The 22,881-nt window shown below is 39.0% G+C and overlaps 1 protein-coding gene across 7 annotated transcripts in view; it reads left to right on the top strand.

Moving 5' to 3' along the window:
- Positions 1 to 20,463, top strand: part of LOC124116009 (neuroglian-like) — a 225,160-nt gene extending 204,697 nt beyond the window's left edge. For 5 of the 7 annotated variants that reach the window (XM_046477202.2, XM_046477200.2, XM_046477201.2 and 2 more), the window contains 5 exons: positions 10,513 to 10,635; positions 11,967 to 12,152; positions 16,925 to 17,047; positions 17,621 to 17,782; positions 19,985 to 20,463. In XM_046477202.2, the coding sequence (XP_046333158.1) occupies positions 10,513 to 10,635; positions 11,967 to 12,152; positions 16,925 to 17,047; positions 17,621 to 17,782; positions 19,985 to 20,094 (704 nt within the window). In that variant the 3' untranslated portion in view covers positions 20,095 to 20,463. The remainder of the gene's footprint in view (positions 1 to 10,512; positions 10,636 to 11,966; positions 12,153 to 16,924; positions 17,048 to 17,620; positions 17,783 to 19,984) is intronic. The other 2 variants (XM_046477206.2, XM_046477207.2) reach the window with 2 other exon arrangements.
- The last annotated feature ends 2,418 nt before the right edge of the window (positions 20,464 to 22,881 follow it).

Genomic DNA, 22,881 nt, shown 5'->3' on the forward strand with positions numbered 1-22,881 from the left:
TCACACTATCGACCATTGGTTTGTCTTGACCAGGCTCAATTATACACATTAAGTCATCACACTATCGACCATTGGTTTGTCTTGACCAGGCTCCATTATACACATTCAGTCATCACACTATCGACCATTGGTTTGTCTTGACCAGGCTCAATTATACACATTCAGTCATCACACTATCGACCATTGGTTTGTCCTGACCAGGCTCAATTATACACATTACGTCATCACACTATCGACCATTGGTTTGTCATGTCCAGGCTCAATTACACATTAAGTCATCACACTATCGACCATTGGTATGTCCTGACCAGGCTCAATTACACATTAAGTCATCACACTATCGACCATTGGTATGTCTTGACCAGGCTCAATTATACACATTAAGTCATCACACTATCGACCATTGGTATGTCCTCACCAGGCTCAATTATACACATTAAGTCATCACACTATCGACCATTGGTATGTCCTGACCAGGCTCAATTACACATTAAGTCATCACACTATCGGACATTGGTTTGTCTTGTCAAGGCTCCATTACACATTACATATAGCTGTAATATTTCAGACACCATACAAGCACTCAGCACATCTAGTCTAGTCACATAGCTGGTGATCAAAAAGACTTGTAAATATCTTACAAAGAAACAGATTGTAATTATCATGGGAGATTACGTACCTAAAACCAATGCCAGTGTGTCGCCACAATGCAGAGGCGCAATCTAGGCACCCGATCGTTTCAAGCTACTGAAGAAAGCCATAGTGCTCATTGGGAGCCCAGACTGGTCGTCAAAATCTCATTATGGTTGTAGGCTAATCCGATTATTGCACCCAGAGCCAGCAATACGCTCCGATACATATGTAGCAGCTTTGGGTCAATACTGGCAAAGTACAGTTTCAGAAGTAGCAACTTTCTGCTGACTTGCATTTGAAGGGGCTCTCCATCCACAAGTAAATCACTTTGGGTGTCTTCATTTCTTTGCATGTTCATCAGGGCCTGACAAAATGTGTTGTTTGTTATATGCTTCTGAGCTGTGAATACAGTAACTGTTTATTTCAATATTTTGTATTTGTCATAAATTGTATTCTAGAATGAAAAGATTTTGGAATTTGCTGATTGAAAGTACTGATTTTCAGTTGTTGGGACTTTGCTACTCTTTAGTATAAGTTATTTTAGCATAATATGTATTGTTAGTAAGTTATTGATTACCTGAATATAGTGAGTGAGTTTTTACAACGCTTTTAGCAATATTCCAGCAAAATCATGGCGGGGGACACCACAAATGGGCTTCACACATTGTACCCATGTCGGGAATCGAACCTGGGTCTTCGGTGTGACAAGCGACCTGAATATGGTATTATATATTGAAAACGTACCCATCAAACGTCCAATGCATCCATGCTGCTATCATCTTTCTAGTCCACATCTTTGGAATGAGGCTATCAGGAGGAACGTAGTCCCCAAATTCATATTCACGGGACTTAGTCCTCCCCAATTTAGATTGATCTGTTAGTAATCCTGTCACATAGATCAGACTCCATTGCCCGTGCAATATCCAAATGGCTGCCACACTGGGTTTCGTAACCGCACAAACACATAGCGATGTCTTAATACAATCAAAACACCTCCACAAGACTCGGGAGGTTCCTGGTGCAGAGTAAAAGAACCGTGTATGTCCGTAGAGATGAAACTGTTCACGTGTGATGGTCCACTCAGACTGTCATGGGATAATCACATCAATAATTACTGTACGTTTTAGAAGGCAACATTGCGTTATCAACAATTACTGTACGTTTTAGAAGGCAACATTGCGTTATATTTTAGTTTCATGATCTGTTTGCATTATTTGCCAAATTGTCTTCAAAACTGTGAAGCAGAGAACGAATAATTGCTTCTTTATGGACAGATGCCACCATTACGTTTAAGGTCACTGGTGTTAAGCTCTGCTGGAAGTATTTTTATGAAGCCTTCAGTCATAAAAGTATCTTAAACAACAGTTCAAGAGGGATTGTCCATTACTGGCCTTTGTTTTAGCGGCAGTTTTTTTAACAACTTTCAGATGCAAGGTTCTTCCACACGATTAACCCAGGCAACATTTTTCATAAAAAATGACAATGTTCACACTGTCTAAAAGCATTGTCTGGCCGGAGAAGTAAATGAAGTTATTGTACATTATCTCCGTGTTTTCAAAATAGCATTTAGGAGTCACAGACTATACCGTCACTTCTTTCTTCATCAAGTGTGTATGGCAGTTTGGAGAGATGCCACACTTAACATGCATATCAGTGCCGAAGTCCTCAAGCAAAACTAAAGGGTGGAGTTTGATGTTTTGTTTGATATGTATTTTTACAGAATCATATCAGTGTTTTGTATTGTTATTGGGACGCCTACATCAAGTGAGCATGAAGCGGCCATGTAATGCCCTGAAAGGGCGGAAATTCAATAACTGGTGAAGATTGAATCTGGAAGTATGTTGTTGCAAACTTCAGCTTCTTCTAAAGAACTCCTCTTCCTTGTGGATTTCCCTAATATTTATTATTTCTTTAATCTTTTCTCTGCGTCTTGCAAGAGCTGTCTTGGGAAGACCATTCATAAATGAACATTCTGCTACTTTTGTCAAAGATGCAAGTGTAAATATTAGCAGTTACCCTGTGACAGCTTATTTTCACAATACCTGGGAAATGTCTTACTGAATACTAACTGGATAGAGCTGAATAAAAACTAACATCACCATTGTGTCAGAGTTGTTAAGTTCTTTGTCCAGATTGGATCGGAACGTATGTTAAAGTTTTTGTGTGTTTGGGACAAAATTGGACAGTTAATTCATAAAATTCATGTAAAAAATATGCTCCGTGACAAACATGGTATGCAGAGTTATGTCCCTTAACAATGTCAGGATATGCTGGTTGGGGATTTGAATCCCACTTTCACCCAGATTATGGTTCAGTGTCTGTTAGCACCATACACATGCTTGTGAGTTTCACTTTGGTATCACTTTGGACATTCCTCCCACATGACATTGGTGCACTGTGATATAACGAAATGTTTCTAAAAGTGGTACTCAACCCACGTGACATTGGTGCACTGTGATATAACTGAAATGTTTCTAAAAGTTGTACTCGACCAGTGGTCGACTCAGATCAGGGCTCCATGGTTGTATATAATCTTCTCAGTGATAGATGGCTGTGTGCCGAACACTGAAGCCTGTCTTCAGGTGTCATACAATGTTTGTCAATGTTCAGTCAAAGAAGGGTTGAGCTATGCCATGAAAGGCCAAGTCACCACACGGTCTAATAAATGCGTGGACAATCACACCAATATTTCATCAACTCCTGCGGTTCCTCTGCACCTTCACTGTCTGTGGTATATCCGGTTATTCCCTTGCACCAATTTGTTGTGAATGTCATGTGGTACTGGTATTGATTCTTGTCTTGAGAAGGACTGTTTCAAGGGATGGTAGTGTTACTGACATAAGTAGGAAATATATAGCATGATGGTAGTGTTGCTGACATAAGTAGGAAATATATAGCATGATGGTAGTGTTACTGGCATAAGTAGGACATATATAGCATGATGGTAGTGTTACTGACATAAGTAGGACATATATAGCATGATGGTAGTGTTACTGACATAAGTAGGAAATATATAGCATGATGGTAGTGTTACTGACATAAGTAGGAAATATATAGTATGATGGTAGTGTTACTGGCATAAGTAGGACATATATAGCATGATGGTAGTGTTACTGACATAAGTAGGACATATATAGCATGATGGTAGTGTTACTGACATAAGTAGGAAATATATAGCATGATGGTAGTGTTACTGACATAAGTAGGAAATATATAGCATGATGGTAGTGTTGCTGACATAAGTAGGAAATATATAGCATGATGGTAGTGTTACTTACATAAGTAGGAAATAAAGGAATTATATAGCATGATGGTAGTGTTGCTGACATAAGTAGGAAATATATAGCATGATGGTAGTGTTACTTACATAAGTAGGAAATATATAGTATAATGGTAGTGTTACTAACATAAGTAGGAAATATATAGCATGATAGTAGTGTCACTGACATAAGTAGGAAATATATAGCATGATGGTAGTGTTACTGACATAAGTAGGAAATATATAGCATGATGGTAGTGTTACTTACATAAGTAGGAAATAAAGGAATTATATAGCATGATGGTAGTGTTACTGACATAAGTAGGAAATATATAGCATGATGGTAGTGTTACTGACATTAGTAGGAAATATATAGCGTGATGGTAGTGTTACTGACATAAGTAGGAAATATATAGCATGATGGTAGTGTTACTGACATAAGTAGGAAATATATAGCATGATGGTAGTGTTACTGACATAAGTAGGAAATATATAGCATGATGGTAGTGTTACTGACATTAGTAGGAATTATATAGCATGATGGTAGTGTTACTGACATAAGTAGGAAATATATAGCATGATAGTAGTGTTACTGACATAAGTAGGAAATATATAGCATGATGGTAGTGTCACTGACATAAGTAGGAAATATATAGCATGATGGTAGTGTTGCTGACATAAGTAGGAAATATATAGCATGATGGTAGTGTTACTGACATAAGTAGGAAATATAGGAAAACAAATCAACATTATCCCTGCTCAACTTACTTTTGGGCCACTGTTTCCATTATTTGTACTATCTCTACAGTAAGCTGAATTAAGCTGTGATTTAAATGGAATATCATTTAGAGCTGCTATCCCAACTCAATTCACTTACATGCAAATGTTCACATAGTTGGTCCTGTACCACAATTTATGCAGGTGAGCTACAGAAACTCAACCGGCTGTTTTGTGAAAGTAATTCCGCCCTATGCTTTTGACATTGATACAGATGACACTGCTGTCTCGGGAAGATGTATCACATATATCTCATTTTTAACGCATCAGTCATTGGTTCTGCAACAGAAATGCATCAAAAACTTGTCACTTATGAATAAAATAGCCCAATTTGCCATGCATCTAACAATCCTTTTGTAAGCTCATCTCTGCACAAAAGATAGCAGTAGCTCGTTAGACGTTGTGGAGAGAACTGGACACAACACCAGTGTGAATGCCAGAAGGTGGCCCCGCAGACAATAATGTTTCTCTTGAAGCTGAGTGCAGAAGTAATTGGGAAGGAGTTTCATGAGGCAAGATATCTATTGCTTCTGTTCTGTTACCTGAGAAAGATTATAACATTGACGTTACTCCCCTTTCTATACCTGGTCAGAGAGACAATTAGCTCCTAGTATATGCTCCACTATATATACCTGGTCAGAGAGACAATTAGCTCCAAGTATATACTCCACTATATATACCTGGTCAGAGAGACAATTAGCTCCTAGTATATACTCCACTATGTATACCTGGTCAGAGAGACAATTAGCTCCTAGTATATACTCCACTATGTATACCTGGTCAGAGAGACAATTAGCTCCTAGTATATACTCCACTATATATACCTGGTCAGAGAGACAATTAGCTCCAAGTATATACTCCACTATATATACCTGGTCAGAGAGACAATTAGCTCCTAGTATATACTCCACTATACATACCTGGTCAGAGAGACAATTAGCTCCTAGTATATACTCCACTATATATACCTTGTCAGAGAGACAATTAGCTCCTAGTATATACTCCACTATACATACCTGGTCAGAGAGACAATTAGCTCCTAGTATATTTTCCACTATATATACCTGGTCAGAGAGACAATTAGCTCCTAGTATATACTCCACTATGTATACCTGGTCAGAGAGACAACTAGCTCCTAGTATATACTCCACTATATATACCTGGTCAGAGAAACAATTAGCTCCTAGTACATACTCCACTATATATACCTGGTCAGAGAGACAATTAGCTCCTAGTATATACTCCACTATACATACCTGGTCAGAGAGACAATTAGCTCCTAGTATATACTCCACTATACATACCTGGTCAGAGAGACAATTAGCTCCTAGTATATACTCCACTATACATACCTTGTCAGAGAGACAATTAGCTCCAAGTATATACTCCACTATATATACCTGGTCAGAGAGACAATTAGCTCCTAGTATATACCCCACTATATATACCTGGTCAGAGAGACAATTAGCTCCTAGTATATACTCCACTATGTATACCTGGTCAGAGAGACAATTAGCTCCAAGTATATACTCCACTATATACCTGGTCAGAGAGACAATTAGCTCCTAGTATATACTCCACTATATATACCTGGTCAGAGAGACAATTCGCTCCTAGTATATACTCCACTATATATACCTGGTCAGAGAGACAATTAGCTCCTAGTATATACTCCACTATGAATACCTGGTCAGAGAGACAATTAGCTCCTAGTATATACTCCTCTATATACACCTGGTCAGAGAGACAATTAGCTCCTAGTATATACTCCGCTGTATATACCTGGTCAGAGAGACAATTAGCTCCTAGTATATACTCCCCTTTCTATACCTGGTCAGAGAGACAATTAGCTCGAAGTATATACTCCACTATATATACCTGGTCAGAGAGACAATTAGCTCCTAGTATATACTCCCCTTTCTATACCTGGTCAGAGAGACAATTAGCTCCTAGTATATGCTCCACTATATATACCTGGTCAGAGAGACAATTAGCTCCTAGTATATACTCCACTATATATACCTGGTCAGAGAGATAATTAGCTTCTAGTATATGCTCCACTATGTATACCTGGTCAGAGAGACAATTAGCTCCTAGTATATACTCCACTATGTATACCTGGTCAGAGAGACAAGTAGCTCCTGGTATATACTCCACTATGTATACCTGGTCAGAGAGACAATTAGCTCCTAGTATATACTCCACTATATATACCTGGTCAGAGGGACAATTAGCTCCTAGTATATGCTCCACTATATATACCTGGTCAGAGAGACAAGTAGCTCCTGGTATATACTCCACTATGTATACCTGGTCAGAGAGACAATTAGCTCCTAGTATATACTCCCCTTTCTATACCTGGTCAAAGAGACAATTAGCTCCTAGTATATACTCCCCTTTCTATACCTGGTCAGAGAGACAATAAGCTCCTAGTATATACTCCCCTTTCTATACCTGGTCAGAGAGACAATTAGCTCCTAGTATATGCTCCACTATATATACCTGGTCAGAGAGACAATTAGCTCCTGGTATATACTCCACTATGTATACCTGGTCAGAGAGACAATTAGCTCCTAGTATATACTCCACTATATATACCTGGTCAGAGAGACAATTAGCTCCTAGTATATACTCCCCTTTCTTTACCTGGTCAGAGAGACAATTAGCTCCTAGTGTATACTCCACTATATATACCTGGTCAGAGAGACAATTAGCTCCTAGTATATACTCCCCTTTCTATACCTGGTCAGAGAGACAATTAGCTCCTAGTATATGCTCCACTATATATACCTGGTCAGAGAGACAATTAGCTCCTGGTATATACTCCACTATGTATACCTGGTCAGAGAAACAATTAGCTCCTAGTATATACTCCACTATATATACCTGGTCAGAGAGACAATTAGCTCCTAGTATATACTCCACTATGTATACCTGGTCAGAGAGACAAGTAGCTCCTAGTATATACTCCACTATGTATACCTGGTCAGAGAGACAATTAGCTCCTAGTATATACTCCACTATATATATCTGGGCAGAGAGACAATTAGCTCCTAGTATATACTCCACTATATATACCTGGGCAGAGAGACAATTAGCTCCTAGTATATACTCCCCTTTCTATACCTGGTCAGAGAGACAATTAGCTCCTAGTATATGCTCCACTATATATACCTGGTCAGAGAGACAATTAGCTCCTAGTATATACTCCACTATATATACCTGGTCAGAGGGACAATTAGCTCCAAGTATATACTCCACTATATATACCTGGTCAGAGGGACAATTAGCTCCTAGTATATGCTCCACTATATATACCTGGTCAGAGAGACAATTAGCTCCTAGTATATACTCCACTATATATACCTGGTCAGAGAGACAATTAGCTCCTAGTATATACTCCACTATGTATACCTGGTCAGAGAGACAAGTAGCTCCTAGTATATACTCCACTATGTATACCTGGTCAGAGAGACAATTAGCTCCTAGTATATACTCCACTATATATATCTGGGCAGAGAGACAATTAGCTCCTAGTATATACTCCACTATATATACCTGGGCAGAGAGACAACTAGCTCCTAGTATATACTCCCCTTTCTATACCTGGTCAGAGAGACAATTAGCTCCTAGTATATGCTCCACTATATATACCTGGTCAGAGGGACAATTAGCTCCTAGTATATACTCCCCTTTCTATACCTGGTCAGAGAGACAATTAGCTCCTAGTATATACTCCACTATGTATACCTGGTCAGAGAGACAATTAGCTCCTAGTATATACTCCACTATATATACCTGGTCTCCATCACATATTATCTGTTGGTGACTAAGATATTCAACAAATAAAGGTACTTCAGTGTTCTATTAGTCATTCTGAAAATAACAAAAAGCAAGTTCAAATGAAAGTTATTAATCTTGTGACGAAGTACATTGCTATTTGATTAATTTCTGCCTCTTGTCTTTGCAAAAAGATCAGTTTGTCCAGTCATAAAATTTGTGATCTTAACATCTTGCATTTTCCTACAGGTATTGTTTAGTGAAGCGCAGTATCGAGCCAGGCAGCATAATGACTGGAAACCCAATAACCATCTTTTGACAAAAGCAAAAATTGCTTCTTTCTTCAAATTTTAAATAGTTTCAGATACAGATGCTATGCTCGAAAAGCTCAGGTTTCGTTGAAGGATATCGAGTCTAGCCTGATCAGGTGGGGTAAATCTCATAGGTTTGTAAATCAATATTTACAAAAAGATAGGAAATAGCCATTTTATATGTCATTTTCCAGTGGTAATATGACAGTGCAAGTGCATCGTTTCCAATATCAAGTATGCTACCCAATAGTGTGCGTATTGACTGACAGGAATTTCTCAGGTGGTCGTATTCCTTGGTTAAAATTCCCTTCCTTCAACAACATGCACTCTCGTAAGTGTAGGTTTCATTTTGTGAGTTTCTGAAGAGTGCAGTTCTTGCTAAACATACGTGACACATTTGGTTGTGTGCACTCACAATAATAGATACATGATTTGCTCAAGGCTCCTCTGTTGTATTGTGGGATATGCTGTTATTGGAGGTTTGCATGATAGGTGGGAATGTAGACTTGTTTTCAGCGGAATCAGAATTTTTTCCTGTGCAACGGGGGACAATCTTGGGGGAATTTAATCACTTTTAAACATGGAATGAGTTGACAGAAAACAATGATGTTCTTTTTGGTTGTAATGGTTGATTTTGTGGACCAGATGTGCATTTGGAGCTAAACTTGTGTATCATCGAGAGAATTTAAGTTGATAGGTTTAAGGGTTACATTGTGTCTGTGCCAGCTGTTGTTTAATCAGTTATGGGCATTGCATGGTGATTGATGGAGTCAGGGTCGGATTAAATTATTGTAGTATCATGTGTTGTAAGAGAACATTATCTGGTTACATGGTATCATATTGTTTTGGTAGAATTATAAATTGAATTTGTTGCTGGTTTGATGCTTCTTGCGTAAGAGATTCTGGTCAGTGTATGTCCCATTGTTGTAAGAGAGGACTAAAACAGGATTGGGTGGTGACAAGAGATAATAAGTTGAGCTTACTAGGTGAAACAAAATCTTACCAGACTTGGGCTTCAATGTTGCCACACCTTAGCCCCGTGCAGGTTCAGCCTTGTGGCTAACTTTGCAGGCTGTGTTAGAAATGATAGTATACCTCATATTTGATCTAGGGAGTGATTTTGGTTATGTCACAGCATGTCAGTTTAATGCGGAAGGAAATCCCAGAGTGATGCAGCTCTTGGACAATTGCCACATAGGTAAACCCATGAGTATGTGCTGACAAACCATGGATCATAATCAGGGCGAATCATGGTCACAGGATCCTAACACATCTAAGGGACACAACTGTCCACAGTGAACTGCCACACCTTAGCCCCGTGCAGCACCAGTGCTTACAATGTTGTTCTGAGTTGATTACAGTTGAGGCTGTGTGGACATCGTGACTTGCGTGGTCCTGAAGCTGCTTGACCTTCTGTGGATGTGAGGTGGTATCAGTGTTACATCACGTCCTGGCTACACACACAATTTCAGCCAGATTACAGATGACACAGCAGAAATGAGTGATGCCATTTTGTCATGTCACCCTCCCTGTGGGGATTTCTTTGTAAGCAGCCCAACCCAAAGCCTGTTGTTAATGGCAACTACAATTAGTGAGGGCTTATGATGCTCTGTGGCAATAGCCACATGGGGAACATTTGAGAGGGATGGACTTGACAAATTATGTCCCTATGACAGGAATCACTCCCTGTTCATTGGAGCAGTGCGGTAGTCTTGTGCTTTATGATTATGGTGTTTATTATTGTGATTTCAGTGCCCGGTCCTGTGAGAAGCCTTCACGCTGAGGCTTTTGGGATGTCCTATGTCTTACTGAAATGGCTGCCACCAGACGAGCCAAACGGAATACTCCTTGGCTATGATATTGGATATCAACCAAGTAAGATACAGTGTCCTCATTTCTGTGTTAACCAACATCATCCAATATTCAATAAATGTGTTAAATGAGTCTTGGGTGTGTAAGAAGTCTGCTCTGCTTGTCTTGGCCAACTTCTGGATCTGAAGACCTGGCTGTAGCTCATCTTTGTATCTGCTACAAATACAATGCTTGCCATAAGAGTCAACTGAATACATACCCATGGCGATTCCAGATTAGAATATTGGCCCCAGCAACCTATCCTTATAGTAAGAATCAGCTAAATGTATCGGGTACTTAGGCTGGTGACTTGGTTGTTATATCCAAATTGTGTGGATTGATGCTCATGATGTCAATCACTGGATTGTCTTGTTCATACTCAAGTATTACAGACTGCCGTCATAGAGATGAAATATTGCTGAGATGGAAAAAGAGAAACAACCAAAACTGACCTGGAGATCAGGATTGGTGACATGGCTGTCATGTGTCATTCTGCCTGTGAGGTGCTCATGCTCTCAGTCACTGGTTCGTCTGGTCAAGCTCAATTATTTACTGACTGAAGTGATGTAGCTTGAGTATTGCTGCCTGTCTCCTAAGCAGCCATCTTGTCCCCGCGACAAGGTCCTTGGAAGCATTGTGTAAACCAAGTGTCTGACCTCCTGTAACATATACAGCTCATGTCAGTATACCTCAGATGCATTGTGTAAACCAAGTGTCTGACCTTCTGTAACATATACAGATGTCAGTATACCTCAGATGCTGTGAAACTATGTGAAAGCACATGTTAGTCAGTATACCTCAGATGCTGTGAAACTATGTGAAAGCACATGTTAGTCAGTACACCTCAGATGCTGTGATATTATGTGAAAGCACATGTTAGTCAGTACACCTCAGATGCTGTGAAACTATGTGAAAGCACATGTTGAACTGTTGCATTAACTGAGGCCATTGGTGATTTTAGCACCAACTACCAGTTCATGGGTTTCTGCTGCAAGGGGGGTAACTCATCTTTAACCAAGATCTCTTGAGTAGTTGAAGTGTCATAAAATATAGTCCTATTTGGATTCTACTCATTCTTTTTCATGATGTAGCATTACTCAATGAAATAACCAAACTATGTTTTCATGTGATGAGATGTTTAAAGTTCTGACATGTTCCTTGCAGTAATTTTGTACAGAATTTCTTGATATGACAAATAACACTAAGAATGCATTCCCAAAAGAATAATACTGATTAAATCTTCACATGTTTGAAAACATTCAATATCTAAACACTCATATTCTGATCTTTTTGGCAATTTATGAATCACTGCTGATGTTTCTCAATGACATAATGTTTTTCATTCTTCATTTCAGTTATGACAAACAATACCCTTGGGCCAGTGAAATCTCTTAAGCCTCAGATAACAAACCCATCAACATTAGGAGCCAGAATTACGGGCCTTGATCCTGATCATGAATATCGCTTCTATGTGTGGCCCCGCACTGACTCGGGCCGAGGAGACTCTATGTATCTTGACATCAAGACAGCTGACGGTAAACGTGAGTAGGCTGTGTGTCTCAGTGTAAATATATTCAGCATGGATGTAGTTTAAAGTATGAAGTCAGCAAGGTTCAAAACTTGATTTACAATTTTCCTCTTGGTTTCTTGCTGTAGAGTGGCATGCACTCAATTCATGATAGCATGCCCAATATTTATTTGGGATTTTCTAATTTAAAAAACTTTATTTAAATTTATTTTTAAAAATTCAAAAGAGGTATATGAGAAACCACTGACTTTGCTTCGATTTTGTAATTTTTCTCACAAAAGTTTCAATAAATATCAGTAATTGAGGTTATCAGAGAAAATATATTCACGATTATTGGTAGTGGTTTGAAACATTTAGAGATTTTTCTTACGTGAAGTCAGGGGATCTACATTTTATAAAGGAGGGCTACTGTCATCAACATTGCACTATACATATCCCTCATGTAACATGTCAAGTCAGGGATCCACATTTTATAAAGGGAGGCTACCGTCATCAACATTGCACTATACATATCCCTCATGTAACATGTCAAGTCAGGGATCCACATTTTATAAAGGGAGGCTACCGTCATCAACATTGCACTATACATATCCCTCATGTAACATGTCAAGTCAGGGATCCACATTTTATAAAGGGAGGCTACCGTCATCAACATTGCGCTGTACACAGTCTGGGAGAAGTGATAGATTAAAGAGCATCTTCAGATGTCAGATGTTTTGCTGAGTTAATTATTCTGTCTACAGTCAAAGCAAACCTGTAATCAGGCTTTAGATTCATAACTGGTCAAATATGAGTCAAATCATTATTTATATGGTCTTTATTAAATTATTGAGCATGGGACATGTACATACATGATAAACATTTGAGATGTGTATCTAGAGATTGTTGAGTTGTATATGACAACTAAAGTATCAATAGCTGTTACTTTTTTATACCCTCTTCAGCAAATTGAAAGGTAAAAACTTCGAAATGCCATTCAAAGACTTTTGGAACTGTTAAATGTAAGCAACATTACCTGATAACCCAGTGCCCCTGTTACTAAGGTTACTCAAGGAACTTCAGTTTATTTTTATATTTGTTAATTATTGAGGCTAAAGTGAGTGAGTGAGTTTTGGTTTTACGCCGCTTTTAGCAATATTCCGGCAATATCACAGCGGGGGACACCAGAACTGGGTTTCAAACATTGTACCCATGTCGGGAATCGAACCCGGGTCTTCGGCGTGACGAGCAAACGCTTTAACCACAAGGTTACCCTCTGTTGAGGCTAGAACACTCGGACTTGTTTGAATAAATTTCTGAAAACAACAAACATTTTAATATCAATGAACGTGTACCATCTGACTGTATACTTAACATCAGAGTGGTGTGTTGATGTGGGACCTGTACACACGAGAAAATACAAAATATATGCTGTTGACCACATGAAAGATCAAGGGCCTACTGTTTCAATTTCTGGTAAAATTGATGACCTAATATGCTGAAATTTTAGTTCATTTTTGAAAAATATTTAATCATATTTTGGCTTGAAAAGAATAAAATCAAGAATTAGCCTCTTTTAGATGTTAAGGCTATGCAGGGACTAGAACAACAGGATTATTACAAATAAATAGGTTAGGAAAGGACTATTGCAGTTTTTACATAAGTTTGTGTGAAATACATTCCCTCTCCTCCAAGTCTGCTATATTCACCACCTTGAACATTACAGTCTTGTGTTGTGTTCACTGTTGTTGAGTACTAACCAAATTCTGCATCATATATATAACCAAACCTCTGCATGTGTGATTCAACATGGACTATTATGTGAGCATACCCTACACAGTGTTTTGTCGTTCTTTCTCACCTGTGGTGAATGGTGTATACGAGTTGATGGTGGTGGCAGTCATGCCTGTTATCTGCACCCAGTGAACTGTATGTGTTGCCTAATAAACAGAATATGTGCCTTTGTTGTGTGTGACACTTGGTGGAGGTGTTCTGTACAGAAGGACTACAGAGGTGTTCTGTACAGAAGGACTACAGAGGTGTTCTTGTAGAAATGGACTACAGAGGTGTTCTGTACAGAAGGACTACAGAGGTGTTCTGTACAGAAGGACTACAGAGGTTTTCTTGTACTAATGGACTACAGAGGTGTTCTTGTACAGAAGGACTACAGAGGTTTTCTTGTACAGAAGGACTACAGAGGTGTTCTTGTACTACAGGACTACAGAGGTGTTCTTGTACTAAAGGACTACAGAGGTGTTCTGTACAGAAGGACTACAGAGGTGTTCTGTACAGAAGGACTACAGAGGTGTTCTTGTAGAAATGGACTACAGAGGTGTTCTTGTACTAATGGACTACAGAGGTGTTCTTGTACAGAAGGACTACAGAGGTGTTCTTGTACAGAAGGACTACAGAGGTTTTCTTGTACAGAAGGACTACAGAGGTTTTCTTGTATAGAAGGAATACAGAGGTGTTCTTGTACTACAGGACTACAGAGGTGTTCTTGTACTAAAGGACTACAGAGGTGTTCTGTACAGAAGGACTACAGAGGTGTTCTGTACAGAAGGACTACAGAGGTGTTCTTGTAGAAATGGACTACAGAGGTGTTCTTGTACTAATGGACTACAGAGGTGTTCTTGTACAGAAGGACTACAGAGGTGTTCTTGTACAGAAGGACTACAGAGGTGCTCTTGTACTACAGAGGTGTTCTTGTACAGAAGGACTACAGAGGTGTTCTTGTACTAAAGGACTACAGAGGTGTTCTGTACAGAAGGACTACAGAGGTGTTCTGTACAGAAGGACTACAGAGGTGTTCTTGTAGAAATGGACTACAGAGGTGTTCTTGTACTACAGGACTACAGAGGTGTTCTTGTACTAAAGGACTACAGAGGTGTTCTTGTGCACATAGACAACAGGTTTTCTTGGGCAAAATGAGTACAGAGGTGTTTTTGTACAGGACTACAGAGGTTTCCATGACAGAAGGACTACAGAGGTGTTCTTATACTACAGGACTACAGAGGTTTTCTTGTACTAAAGGACTAGAGGTTTTTTTGTACTATAGGACTACAGAGGTTTTCTTGTACTACAGGACTACAGAGGTTTTCTTGTACTAAAGGACTACAGAAGTTTTCTTGTACTTCAGTACTACAGAGGTGTTCTTGTACAGAAGGACTACAGAGGTGCTCTTGTACAGAAGGACTACAGAGGTGTTCTCGTACAGAAGGACTACAGAGGTTTTTTTGTACAGAAGGGCTACAGAGGTGTTCTTGTACAGAAGGACTACAGAAGTGTTCTTGTACAGAAGGACTACAGAGGTGTTCTTGTACAGGACTACAGAGGTGCTCTTGTACAGAAGGACTACAGAGATGTTCTTGTACAGAAGGACAACAGAGGTGTTCTTGTACAGAAGGACTACGGAGGTGTTCTTGTACAGAAGGACAACAGAGGTGTTCTTGTACAGAAGGACTGCAGAGGTGTTCTTGTACAGAAGGACTACAGAGGTGTTCTTGTACTACAGGACTACAGAGGTTTTCTTGTACAGAAGGACAACAGAGGTGTTCTTGTACAGAAGGACAACAGAGGTGTTCTTGTACAGAAGGACAACAGAGGTGTTCTTGTACAGAAGGACAACAGAGGTGTTCTTGTACAGAAGGACAACAGAGGTGTTCTTGTACAGAAGGACAACAGAGGTGTTCTTGTACAGAAGGACTACAGAGGTGTTCTTGTACAGAAGGACTACAGAGGTTTTCTTGTATCATCATTTCTTCCACTAAAGAATGGTCAGATTACTGACAGATCAGACCTTTGATATTGTGGAAACAATGATTTCCAGAACATGCCCGTTCTATGATGGACACCCCGGAGGATCTCGTGACCATACAAACCATGGCTTCTTTATTGGGAATCAATCTACCTGTGCAACAGTAGGTGAACCAATGATGGCAACGATGCTGTGAAACATACGTCTCTCTATCTGTGCTACTGTAATTACACTTTGAATCCAACAGTTCCTGGTTGCCATACCACAATATACCAGACTGTAACAGGAGGCAGCGGTAATGGTGCTTTACTAACCAGTACGTTACCCTGTGGGTTAGGGCAACATTTCTATCATTTGTACACCACATGACTGATTAGTGGGTTCCATGATTTTAAGAAGTCTTAATATTCATAACTAATTCTCCATGTTTAAGTAATAGCTAAAATGGGTCCCCATTGGGTAAAGTTATGTTCATTCGCTGTACGGAAAAATGAAAAAGACAGCATCATTCTTGTTTTCATTTTTTTAAATAAAAAAAGGACATTTCTTTTAATTTTTCAATAAGTTTTATCTAAGGATGACAACAAAGCAAAGAGCTCACCGTTGTTATTCAACTGCTCTATAAATGTTTAACAATAGGCATACATAGTGACAATCTTAAAACAGATTTTATTCAGTCCAAAGACCATTGGCCACAACAACAGTTAACAAAATAGGAAAACATGTTCTGCATGTAGCTGAATGAATTAAAATCCTGACAAGATATTAAGCAGCAATTTCAGTATTTGTGTAGAAACAAGCTGATACGATACAGTATTTCCTGTTTGAGATTCACTGATTCAAGATTCTATGTATGAAATGAAGAAAAGGTTGGAGACTAAATGGATTTCCAATTGCGGGGAAGTACAAGTTAAATGCATAAGCTGCACCAACGAGAAGGCTTAGATCGTGATAGACCTGACTGCCAAATACCTTGCCCATGTAGCAGCACAGCTAGCTCCATACATTCTGTGTCACATTCTTTCATTCTGTCTTCCTGTCATCTTCAGTACCTGTAGTACCAAAGCCATTACTGTCAGCCGTGCACCCGGCCAGTGCTAACTTCTCTTGGGCTACTGCTCACAGCTTGCACAAGAAAGACCTACATTTGACCCTCCAGTACAGGCGATATGGTATGGATTGGTTGTCTTGGTTTCTTATTCTCAGTTGTCAGCAAATCTTTGGGGCATTCATTACAACTTAACAACTCAGTTTCAATCTTGATTTCTTGTTGATGTTTAATTCACAGACCAGATGGGTGTTATTGCTTAATTTAATGTGGGTTGCTAAATTTTTTTACAAGAGTTTTGGAAGTTTTGATAAAAAGCCTGTACTTCCTTCTGAATGCAGTAAAGATGTTTTGTAGGTCATAATGACAGGCTGAAAAAAGCGAGATTTGGGCTGATTTAAAATTTGCCATGCCTACTTCATTTTCAATAATTTTTGGAACACCACTGTCCTATTAAGTGCATTTCGGGAAAAGAAAAGAAAACTTTTGATCGTATCGTTTTTAAGATGATCCAAGATTTATTTATTGTCCACAGGAGATGAGTTGTAGGTTCTTTGGTTGCATTGTTTTTATAGAAGATGTATGAATTTTCATGATTTCTCATTCTTTATTCTGTCACTTTTTCCACATCTTACGTCTGTTTTCTCTCGTTTTCCCGCCTACTTTCCCTGCTGCCTTGCTGTGATTGGTTGATCAGGAGATAATACTTGGAAGAGCACTGATTCTGAGTGGCGTAAACCGTGGACAATGATTAATAATCTAGCCCCAGGCTCAAAGTATGAAGTTCGTGTCGTAGCCCGAAACCGATTAGGTGACACGGCTAGTAGCGAGTCTTTATTGGTGAAAACACAATGGCCAGGTAAGCATTGTTACCACCTTAGTTTAGTTCCAAAGCCCATGTCTAACGTTGTCCGTTTTAGATTTAGATAGTCAATGTTCTATTGCGTGATCAAGGCTTTGCCTGCCTGCCTTCCTTCATCTCTCATGGAGGAGCAGGTGCTCAACTGGTATGTGCTACATGATGATTTTAACATCAGCATGGACAACTTGCTTTGCCTCGGACTGTGCCATGATCAGTGTTTCCAAATCATTCCTTTACACAGAAAACCACGTGAAGGAACAATAAATGTCTGCCATGTTTGGTCAGACATTCTGCTACTGTATAACCTTCACCACATCTGGTACAGATGTTAATAATTGTAGGTACTTGACTAGATTCTATTCTAGTACATTATTGAAGCATCTCAATTGAGTTAGCAAGTGTTGAAATGTGACAATATTTGTAAATACCCTACATTTAATTTAATGTGAGTGAATATTAAGATTGAAAATAAGCATTTTAAGATTGCATGTGAAAGTAGATTATGACTTATTACTGTTTGTTTAGGTTATGAATAATTCAACTGGTAGTTAATATCAGTAATTTAACCTTTAAATGTCGCGAAGAATGTTCACCTGTTTTGTCATATTGGAGATACTATGAGCAGGAATATTGTGTCATACCGACATTTATTACTTTATCAATATACCTACTGAGTCATGTGGTGCTACACTATACATCTTGTCACCAAGCAAGAAACAAATAAATATCAAAGTCCTCCTTGGAGCAACCCGACAAAGATAATTAAGAGGTGTGCTTCTCACACAGTGATGTCAGTGTGTCGAAGAATAAAATGGTATACATGTTCCGTGTTTGCTTGAATGTGTTGAGCTACACAGATTGTCTCCCTTGACTTGAGAGAGTTCTCCTGGTTTTGGAGACATTGATGGATGTTTTAGACTTGATGTGTGTCCAATCAACTGTGTGTTTATAGATATTTGCATGATTTGTGGTTCTGCATGAGTTGACACTGTTCCTGGGAATGTACTTCATGTGACTTGGTATCCATGTTTAGCAGTTTGAAAATGTTGACACTCTGTATCCAGAGTGATATTTGCAAGGTGTTACCATGATGTTGTTCTTGTTATAATGTCTGCCATTTGGACTTAGAGAGACCCAATACAACTGTCTATGTTAAGTATAGTTGTCTTGATATTATGAAAACTTAATGTGACTAGTTGATGGAAATATGAATAATATTCTATATTGATGTAACACATAGTCAGCCTCAGTTTAAGGTGAAATACACACATGACAATACTTTCTTGAAAACATTGACATTGTTCTAGGGTCAGCAGATCCGTCAACCAATCTAAAAAGTACCAATTATTTTATTCTGCCTAACGCACCACAACATATAAGACCAACTTGATGAAAAAGGCAAATGGCAATATATTCACAAACTGACCTGGTGTATTCAGCATATATATCATCTTCCCGAGGCAAGGGCGTTAACTGACTATAAAAGTCCAGTTTCCACCCTTGCCGAACTAGGCTGGAATTCCGGAGTTACAGTTTTGCTGTACTAACAAGTCTATCCATAGTCCAGTCAAAATTGGTTCCTAAACAACATGGGTTTCAGAGTACAGATGTCCATTGACTGCAGGATTTGCAAAGCATGTGCACCATCAACTGGGCGTCAACAGATATTTTCCAAATGTTTTCATGTTTTTAATCAAGGTGCTCAACTGATTTGGTGCACTTCTCTTAGTAAGACTTGTATTATTACAATATAGATCTTGATCATCGATCAGATCGTCCAGACCAGGCACCACCAATTTGGTTTGAAGCAAATGCAAGCAATATGAGCAATGGAATCTTATTGGTCAATAGGATGGAATATAGAAGGAACATAACTCGTAATAGCCACTGGTGGCGCTACGATCGAGCCTGGAAATTCCAGCCTAGTTCGGCAAGGGCGGAAACTGGACTTTCATAGTCAGTTAATGCCCTTGCCTCGGGAAGATGCGTAGGTATAGGCAGTCACTTATGTAGAGCATTACCATTACTTGGATCACCATTACAGACTTTCTGTTGAATGAAATGTTGCTTTTATTGACATGATGACATGGATACAGTACTGCAATATGATGTGAACGTTATAATACCTTGAAGAATGTTCAGTATATGTTTTAGGGTAGAATTCTATTCATTTCCTTATGATTGAACTTTATGTTTCAGAGGGCCAAAACTTTTACAGAGCATCCGATGGCGCCAGCTGCCAACACTCAACATCCTCCGCAGTCCTGTTGTTTTTTGTTCTCCTCATCACACAAGTCTTCCAACGGTGACCTCATCTGTAGCTGGTTGAGTTCCCCACAAGATGGCTCAGTCATCTGTACAGGAAGTGTTCAGGGGATATTGCCAGCCCCAAAATGCAATGATTCATATAAACACAACTTTCTGGGTATTTTTGTGGTGACAGACAGATCGTGATTCCAGGTATGCAAAGATATGACCACAAACATTGAAAGTGTTGTAAATAGAAAATCTCGGGCTGGCAAACCTGGATTTCTTTCACGGTGATGAATGCAGACACTTGTGTGGTTCCTTTGCAAGAATATATGAAGAATATTTTGCAGTTTTGTGACTACTCATGCACCATTTTCCCTGGTTCGAAGCATCGAAATTATGAGTAAATTGACCTTACAGAAAATACAGTTCCCGAAAAAAACAGAAGAGACAATTTTGCAATAAGATCATTACACATCATTGGTGTACAGTTCTGTGAAAATTCAAAATATGATGGCTTAAAAAATAAGCAGGCGATTCATTAATACTTTATGCACTAAATGTCTGCTTGCTCCAAATTATAGTAATTTGAACAAATGGCATGTTATCCAATTCTGTTTGCTGCTGTGTACATAGCCTGCATTTACAAAAACGACATTTTTAAATTTCTCGAAAGGAGGACCTTTCATTGTGTTTCTCTGAGCAGATATCAAACCTGAAGACTGTCACCTGATCCATCTTTATTTCTGATGTGAATATATGTACAGAATGACATCTCTAAAAACTGTATCTAGATATCAACCTGTGCAAGACTCAATTCAGTATCAGATGGACAAATACTCAAGTGGATCTATTGTGGAGAGTCGGTGTGTGACAAAGGACATCCAGCATTGTGAATGATGCTGTAAGGAAAGGAAGCAGTACAAACCAGGAATTATATTCCCTTAGGATGTTTGCAGTCTCCTGAAGAATGAAACGGTTTGGTTCTGCTGTGACATTTCCTTTTAAGAAGTGTGAGATGTCAAAGATTTTCTTGATGTGTAAATAATAATGTGGTTGGTAAAAGACTGAAAACTGTATTCTGGTTACATCTGTTCAGATCTAACCAGACATGTTCCAGATGTTGGTTTGTTCCTGTGCATAGATGCAGAGTGCTTCGCTCATGCATTTTTGTCATTTTCCCAAGCATTAATTTTTCAATGTCTAGGGTCTTTTTAATGCAATAATTCATTTAGGACATGAATGATTTGGGGTCATAATTGTGAATATTATGATGTTGATGCAAAACTGACCCAAAATGTTTGTGTGTTGTATTGAAGAAGATGTACACTGTTGATACAAAAGCATTCAGTAGTGATCCATGGACCGCTGTAGGTCTGATTCCAGTAGAAGAGGACAGGTTCTTGAGGAGCAGACCTTGAACACAATGTGATACATGTAGGCCAGTGCATCTGAACGCATACAAGGTCAACTATTCCTCATGTTTCTGTGGGCGACTGCTACTACTATTGGATGCATTGACAGTCATGTGCACACGATTCATGCAATTAATGTTAAGGTCAAGGTTGTTCCAACTTTGACCTTTGTGTTTCAATGTTATGCTTACCAGACAACATCATCCTGTAAATCACCTTCACCGAAGCCCATGCATTGACCTGTACCAGACAACAGCAGAACTTCTCACACCAAGTCATCTTGTTCTGTTCAGCTCTGACCAGTAGTCGCTAACAATGGAGAGTACATCTTTTTGGGCACCAGTGGACTTACTTTACCAGAGCTATGGCTGCAGAACATATTGCCAGCTCTATCTTAACAAATGACTTGTACAATTGGTTTCCATGGAGGATTGTGACTTGGCACCAGTGGACTTACTTTACCAGAGCTATGGATGAAGAAGCCTCAGACATTGCCACAACTTAATCAAGAACAATTTCTGTGACCAATGTTGTACAGAAACCTTGCATCTTTGAAAATACCTAAGTCATAATAAAGCTAGGTCAAAGTGTTCAATTGTAGGATGAGCAAAATGACCATGTACAGATTGCTTACAAATTTGGTTCATGAACTGAGGTGATGCCAGAGATAGGATATTTGCTGGATGTCAGAAGTTATTGCCCAGAGCAGTTTCTTAAAGACTGAACCAACAGGAGCCCTGTTCCTTAGGGCTTGGCTCACTGGTGTTCTTGAAATGTGTGTGTTAGCATCTGAAGTAAACCAGGTTTATGTGAGTACATGCATAAGGGCTGACACATTTAAGGTTTTCCTCATACATTATGTCATCACCATCAGCTTTCCGTGTTCAAGGTGTTTGTCCAGGATTTGCTGATCATGGAAGATGAACACACAGCTGTTCAGAATAGTTTTTACATAGGGCTGTAGTGATATGTGTAGGTAACATGGTGGGATAAAAACCTTACAGCTGTTCAGATGGTCAGGATAGTTTTTACATGGGGCTGTAGTGATAAGTGTAGGTGACATGGTGGGATAAAAACCTTACAACTCTTCAGATGGTCAGGATAGTTACTGTAGTGATTCAATGGCTTGTGTTCACAAGCTCAAAGCTGAATAACTTTCTATTCCATCGGGTGGTTACAACTAATGGAAGTGCATGTTATTTTCTAGTGGAATATAAAGAAATCATTGTCATTGTAATAATAACTATAACTTTATTATGCAAAATATGTCTAACTTTAGTCTCAAGTCTATTCCTTTTATGAAGGAATAAGCCGCTGGTACATGACAACTGCAAATGTTTCATTTATTCTCCAGAGTTCAAACAGGGCCAGTAGATCGGATGTTCCTTTGATTGTTATGGTGTGAAACATTATAAGTATTATTGAGTATCA

Source organism: Haliotis rufescens, unplaced genomic scaffold (genome assembly GCF_023055435.1).
Source record: "Haliotis rufescens isolate VD_foot unplaced genomic scaffold, xgHalRufe1.0.p SCAF_68, whole genome shotgun sequence".
Classification (NCBI taxonomy): Eukaryota; Metazoa; Mollusca; class Gastropoda; order Lepetellida; family Haliotidae; genus Haliotis; species Haliotis rufescens.